The sequence below is a fragment of the Euprymna scolopes genome, chromosome 6, assembly GCF_053919585.1.
Source record: "Euprymna scolopes isolate OS-2025 chromosome 6, ASM5391958v1, whole genome shotgun sequence".
NCBI classification, from domain to species: Eukaryota; Metazoa; Mollusca; class Cephalopoda; order Sepiida; family Sepiolidae; genus Euprymna; species Euprymna scolopes.
In genome coordinates, this window is record NC_136487.1 from 88,656,067 (window position 1) to 88,663,906 (window position 7,840).

The window sequence follows — 7,840 nt, forward strand, 5'->3', positions numbered from 1 at the left end:
GTTACTTCGGCGACACCAACCACCACCACCATCATCATATCATTATCATCATCATCATCAACAATAATAATAAAGTAGCGAGTAAATAAGCATACAATTGTGTAAGCCTTTCTTACGTCGTCTTATTGCTTCTCACCGATACCAATAAAAAGTAACATAGTTCTTTCTTTTTTTTTTCCTACATTAGCAAATGTATTATTAGTAATCTCTCTTTTTTTTTTCATTCGCTATATCATATCTACCCTCTCTCTTTTTATATATCTCCCCCTCTTTCTCTCTTCCTTTCATTCTCTATCTATCATTTGTTCCCCCCCCTTTCTCTCTCTGTGTCTCTTATTCTCTCTTCCTTCTCACTTTCTCTCTCCTTCTCCTCCTTTCATTCTCTACCTCACATTCATCCTCACTCTTTCTATTTATCCTTCCTCTCTCTTTTGCCCTCTTTCTCTATTTTTCTCTCTTCCTTTCTTTTTTTTTTTTTTCATTTACTATCTCACATTCATCCTTTCTTCCCTCCCCCCTTTCTCTTTTCCTCCATTCTCTATCTTACATTATTTCTCGCTTTCTCCCCCCTCTCTCTCCATCTCTCTCTCTCTCTCTCTCTCTCTCTCTCTCTCTCTCTCTCTCTCTCTAAGTATGTTTCTGTTTATGATGCTAACGTATACACACATACAAAAACACATATACACAACCTGTACATACACAATCACAGACCGCCTAACTAGCAAATGATACCAACCCTCATACTCCTTTCACTTTTCTCACTCATACTCAAGTACCAACCATCACCCTCTTTCTCCTGCATTCTCTCTCTCTCTCTCTCTTTCCTTTTCCTTTCTTCTCTCATACTTCCTTTTTCCTTCCTCTTTCCTTTTTTATCATCTCTACCTTCTTCCGATAACCACGCGCTTCGAACATAACATCACTATCACTCCAATCTTTTTTTTTTCTTCTTTACCTATCCCCCTTATTTTTTCCTCTCTTCTCTGACATTCTCGACCCCCTCTCCTTTAGTGTTCCGGTCCGGCCCGGTACTTATATGGCTAAGGCATGTGAGGCTGGCTATGTAACCCGATACCGCCAAGGAGTTAACGTGCGCCTATCTTCTGTTCCTCTCCCCGTTCTTCGCCGCCAACAAGAGTTTCGCAGACCAACAGACACAAGGAAGAACGCGTCTTCCCTTAGTTCCGCCCAACGACGATTCACCGAGTGACTGCTGGGACGAGGCTAATTCCTATTCCTGTCGTATCCCTCGCACGGAACAAAACGTATTTTGTGCAGCTCCTTGCTGACTTCGAGCTTGTAGTGAAAATCTAAGCTCAGCTCTGCCGATTTCGCATTAGGATTTCTATCTCTTTTTTGTTTAACACACACAAACTCATCAACGATGGCTTCGCGTTCCGGACCTAAGGGTATGGACAGGGCTCTCCAGTCCAAGGTAAGAAACTTAACAAAAAGTTTTTGTTTTTTAAAACTTTTCTAAAATTAAAAAAAAATAAAAATTACTAAAAAAAAAATACAATCTCATATAAATTGGAAATATTATTTCAGTAGTTTTAAACAAAATAAGAATATAGATTCAGTTTAAATTATATATTAAAGAATTTTGAATCTTTCTTGTAAAAGCAAGTGTTTATACTTTTGAATAATTAAAATTAATTAAATTTCAATTATATACTTGAACGTCTATTATCGACAATTTTCCTTGAGCGTAAATAAAGAGATCATCTTTTGTCGATAAGTAAAACATTTAACCTATATATATATATATATATTTATATATATATATATATATATATATATATATATATATATATATATATATATATATATATATATATACATTTGCTATGAATTTTTTATCGTAAAGAAATAATTTATTGTTTTGTTGATATTTAGAAAATGTTCTATAACATATCAACAAAACTATATAATAGCTTATACAGGGGAGGAGGGTACAAGTATCTCAAAAACACCAATCGGTGTTTGAGATTACAGATGTTTATTTGAACATCTTCATCTAAAAACAAAATTAACAGAACAATTATTTGAGAAAGTCGAAGTTTAAGAAGTGTTTATGATAGCATTCAATTTGGTGAAATAATATTTTTTAAAAATTACTCATTTAGAATATCATTAAAAACGTTTTAAAAATATTTATTCAAATATGTTGGTTTCAAGTGTTTTACGAATTGTCGCGAGTTCTTGCTTATTTTTCAGGTTTGATTTTTCGCAGTTATCGTTCTTGTATAAGATGTTTTCTATTTTCAGTTTCAATTTCGAATTTAACCGACTTTTTAAAATATACAAGAATGAAAGACGTTTTAAATTATTTATTGTTTTATGTTATTGTTGCTTTTAATGTTTTTCGTTTGTTTGTAATTGTCAAAATATGTTCTGTGGTTTCATAATTTTCTTTACGTCCAGAATCTTGGAACTGTTAACGTTGTATCTTGGAACTGTTAACGTCGTATCTTGGAACTGTTTACATTTGTCCACCACGAATGGCATCTTAAAAAACATCACGCTTGCACATACTTACTGTTAGATTATTGTAAAAGGCTTTAAAATGCAGTTCTTTTTCTACCTAAAACAGAAGTTTATTATCCAGAAAGTATACCGTCGACCTGTTGACTTTCCTCTGAATTTTGATGAGAATCAAAGTATGTTTTTGGTTTTGATCAAACCGGAAAACAGCAGACGGTCTATTATTTACAAACGGTGGGAAGAAGGGGGCTAACTAACCGAACTTTTTGTTTCTTTTTTATTTCTCCACTCCCCGTTTTATTTCAACGAAATTTTTGTACATAAATATATTCATAAAAAATAAAATTTCCAAGAAATTTGGAGCAATCTTAAGTAGGATGTCCCGTAGAGTAAATGTGGTATTGTGGCGAGATTATTATAGTTAAGAGTAGGATGGACATTGTTATAACTCTTGACGAAGGATAAACAACGATCCGCATTTTCCCAACACATTTGATGGACTTGTGCCAATGTAAATTCTTATATATTGTGCAAACAAAACATTCAAAGTGCGTTATCTGTTCAGATACTACACTTTTAATGTCCTCGATTAGTTTCATGGGAAATTCTTTTAGAGTGAGACATTAATTTTTGTCCAAATCCAGAGAAACCCTTTTGTGAGGAGCTCATTTTTTATCAAATTAATAATCGACCTTGTATCTAACTCTGCCCTCGTCGAGAGGCAAGTAAATAAACACCACTGTTTTTATACAAAAAAAAAACAACATTTTACTTATTTTTGTGTCCGTATGTCTACCTTTGCAAGCGAACCAACCCATTGTTGTTCACTTAATTTCGAAATATAATAAGGATTGAAACGAGTTATTTTAAATAATTTATTGATAACGAATTACTTTTTTTTCAATTGGGGTGGGGAGGTAGCATACCTTTTCGAGCGGTATCAATAGCCGGCGCCCATCATTATTACGCTACCTGAATACCCAGCTTATAAATAAACATACAGTTTTTATTCCTTGGATTATTCGGATTACTATTCCTATCTTGGTTGTTATATTAAAAACGTTTCGGCCGATGTAACATCCAAACTTTTTCCAACATTGGAATCTGAAACATTTATTTAATCCGGATATGAATCCTAAGTTTATCACTCTCTCAGACACGAAGGTCGGGAGAGAAAGTCGGCTTAGAAAATAAAGAATACTGTGACCGGCAAAAAAATGTCTGATCAGGCCCATCGGTATTTCTTACGGCGTCTTAGGCGATCAGCAGTAAACTAACGCCCATCTCAAAAGAAAACCTCGAGAAAACGTAACATACAACGTATCAATGTGTCACTTATTGCATATGGACAGTCAGCAAACCCATTCTACATGAGTTCTTGGTGACTAAATTAATAAAAGACACACAGAGAAAAATTTTTAATTTCTCATTTCTGACACATATTGACCTGGGTTGTGAGAAAACAAAAGAATTATCTGATTTTCATATTAAGCCCTATATATACAGTAGGACCCCTGAACGTAATATGGCATTAAAAATTAGTAACAAAATACAGTACAGTACACATGTATATAATCAAATAAGATAAATACCACCGTAAGGCAGGGCAAATACCGTAACCAGGGGTCGGGAAAACCTTGTATTCCACATCATAATCTGAAAAAAAGCATATCCTAGGGGCCACCATATCCCGGTGTTCTACTATATATATATATATATATATATATATATATATATATATATATATATATATATATATATATATATATCCTGTTCGATATATATATGTCCTGCTCTTCGATATATATATATATATATATATATATATATATATATATATATATATATATATATATATCCTGTTCGATATATATATGTCCTGCTCTTCGATATATATATATATATATATATATATATATATATATATATATATATATATATATTGTCATCCACATACATTACTGTTTCGTTGTATCACAACTAATCAGTTGGCAGCTCTCACCATTCGGCTACGAATCAGTGCCGTAAATATTTCTCCTATAGTGTGTATTAAATCCACACCCTCTCGTCGCACAGTGTTCGAACCATCAGCTTGTTTACAAACAAATTAATAGAGGTCTTCGCTTAATCGCTTTTAAATACGCGTCTGGTGAAAATATATTTACAAAATGCTCAACCCAAATATATATATATTCGACATTTTTATCGTGATCTACTTATTCCTTTATTGTATGGCTGTTTCTTGATTAAGAATAAAATGGTTATGAATATAAGTGAGAAGAGCGAAGTGAAGAAGAAACAGGCTTCGTAAACGCATTACTTCTGTAGTTTCAATTTCGAATATAATTTCTTGATAATTAATGTATACTCACGTTATTCATGCTGGCCCTTTTCATGCTCCTTGGCCTTTTGGCCAAGATCAAAGTGTAGTATCTGTTCTTCAGATGCGGCACTTCCATTTCTCGTTCTCTTTCAGTGGAGGAGAAATCCTTCACAACTGAGACAATTTTTATTTTTGTACCTTTTCTCCACGTTAAAAAAGACCCTGGTGTCTACAATATGGTTGTCTTCAAGTCTAACGTAAATAAGTTCTTGATGAGCCGTCCCATATAAGTTATCAAATTTACCAAATTTTCATTACTAATGATTACTATATTGTCCAATGATTATAATGACACTGTAGTTTATAAACAAAACAATATATTTTAGACGTCATAACCTAATAGGTATATATATATATATATATATATATATATATATATATATATATATATATATATATATATATATATATATATATATATAAGTCCACCATTAAAAATATTGAGTTTAAAAATTTGTCAATATGTTAAATTCAAATTGAGTTTCTTTAGAAATATTATAACAACTTTTGTAGTGTTTATGTCATTTAAAAAAATTTTAAAAATAAGCAAATAATATGTTTTTAAAACTGATTAAAGTTTAAGGGATGAGAAAATTCGGTTTTGGAACAATTTATTTTAAATTGATTAATGTATGAGATTTTGATTGTTTTTACTTTAGCGACACCAGCTAATTGTCAGTTATTTTGACAATTTATATCTGACAATTTCATCGTTTGTATGGAAGGTCATAACGCATTAATTAATGTGGATAAGCGTTTTATTATTAATTTGCATATTGTTATGACTTATGTGATTTACATCAGGTATCCTAAATTCGAATAATAATATGAATAAAATAGTTTTTAATGAATGGTGTTACGATTGATTTACAACATGTGATAATTAGCGATAGATTAGCCAACAAAGGTACCGGAAGTAGTATGGTCAACAGAGAACAGTGATATTACGGTGATGTTCACTAGTGACCAAAAATAGATAAGAATATGTTGAAACTGTCTCCTTATGGTGATTAATATTATGTATCAATCATTCAAAAGGTTTGCCCATTTTACGATATATAAACTTTTTTCATATTATTTAATGAACAATAAAAATCATATTATTTAATGAACAATAATAATCCCTTTAAAGATGTAATATCAGCATTAGCTGGCAGCACACCAAATATTCGTGAAGGGTCAAGGGAGATTGAAAGGCCGAAGAGGGAAAGCACTAACCAGACCTCCATCTCGATGAGTGTTAAGAGGACTAGGTTCTTGGGTAGGCTTATTGCCACACATTTCAGTGAAGGCCGATGGCCATTGCCAGCGAGAAATCAATGGTAAACAGCTGTTGTGATAATGCAAATGCTTTTGCAAAGGTTATCAAAAGAGAAGTAGAGTACTGGAAATCTGGGGAAACGCAATCACCTAAACTCTGGGGAACACCATAGAAAGAAACCTTTGATGATGGCCCGTGTGAAAACTCCTAGTGAGCACAAATAATACGCACTGGAAGCGATCTATTAAGTGTAATTGTGTCTGTTTACGTCTACGTGATGATGTCTTTCTCAGTGGTATGATTGAACACTAGACGTGGATGAAATAGATTCAATTAGATTTAAAGTCGGGTCAGTCGATTCCGTAGTCTGTTTTGATTATCCATTACACTACTCGTGCTGCAAATATTTTTCAACTTCAGTGGCTCCTTGATTTGTTCTTAGTAGAATTCGTTATGAGAAGTCCTAAATTCGTCCTCTTCTCTTTGTCCATCCTGATAACTCTAGAAAAATTAAAATGTATCTTAAATAAAACGTCGAGTGCCTACGCTTCAGTGCTTCTGAAAACAATTTCTTTTTTTTATTTTTTTTTTTTTTATTTATTTATCTATGTTTTCATAACAATCTCGGTAACAGATGACATTAAGTGAAAAACAAATTTTCAACATTACAAGACGAATGAATCCGTTTTGTTTTTTGGTTGTTTATTTAGTCTTCTTCATTCCTTTGCCGCACTTCCATCCATTATATCTATTTAATCGGCCAATATTGGTCAGAATTATTTTTCAAGAAATACATTTTTGATATGCGTTCCAGGAAAGTAAAGAAAAAAATGAGAAAGAAAAAAAGAATGAAATAAAGACTTTAAGATAAAAAAAGAAATAAAGACAAATAGAAAGAAAAGAAGAAATGAAGAGATATATATATATATATATATATATATATATATATATATATATATATTTAAAAGAGTGTAGCCAACAACAATTGTGGGTTTTTTTTAAAGGTTTTCATCATATTTTTATTTTAAAATATTTTTATAACGCGTTTCGAGCTTAGGGTGTGCTCTCTTCAGATATTTTCGTAAAAAGTTTTTCTTTAAAATGGGAGTTTGTGGATATGCCTCCGCTGATATTAAATATGTTTTTCATAGTGGCGCGTGGCGCGATGCGTGTGTTCAGTGTTTAGACGTTCTGTCTCCAAGTATAAGTGTTTTCACTGTGACCGGTCAAAGTTAGTTTCAAAGAGTGTTTTTTAGTCCATATGGTGAAGGTTTTTATGGCTTCTTTAGGGTTCTTTTTTATTTATTAAAGACTTTCTTTCCCCATGTATAGCATACACTCACACACAATTCCATACGCATACATATATATTCATGTACATGTACACATGCACACGCACACAGGCACACACACATACACACACGTACATACATAGAAATATATGTAGGAGCATACATATATACACATATACATAACCACCTACACACCCACACACGTACTCGCATACATCCACCGCTAACAATTATTTTTATTTTTTAATTTTTTATTTTATATATATATATATATATATACACTTTTTTTTATTTTTTTTTTTTTTTTTTTTTTTTTTTTTTTTTTTTTTTTATTTTTTTTTTTTTTTTTTTTTTTTTTTTTTTTCCCCACCAAAACACGCATGTATATATGCGCTTAATCATTCAGACATATGTACACGC

At 32.0% G+C, this 7,840-nt stretch overlaps 1 protein-coding gene and 1 pseudogene across 1 annotated transcript in view; both read left to right on the forward strand.

Moving 5' to 3' along the window:
- The first annotated feature begins 705 nt into the window (after positions 1-705).
- The window catches only part of LOC145277768 (uncharacterized), an 82,469-nt gene continuing 75,334 nt past the window's right edge, over positions 706-7,840 (forward strand). Inside the window, exon 1 of the mRNA XM_080129513.1 lies at positions 706-1,435. Within this exon, the coding sequence (XP_079985639.1) occupies positions 1,385-1,435 (51 nt within the window). The 5' untranslated portion in view covers positions 706-1,384. The remainder of the gene's footprint in view (positions 1,436-7,840) is intronic.
- On the forward strand, positions 4,878-5,010 carry LOC145278539 (U2 spliceosomal RNA; annotated as a pseudogene).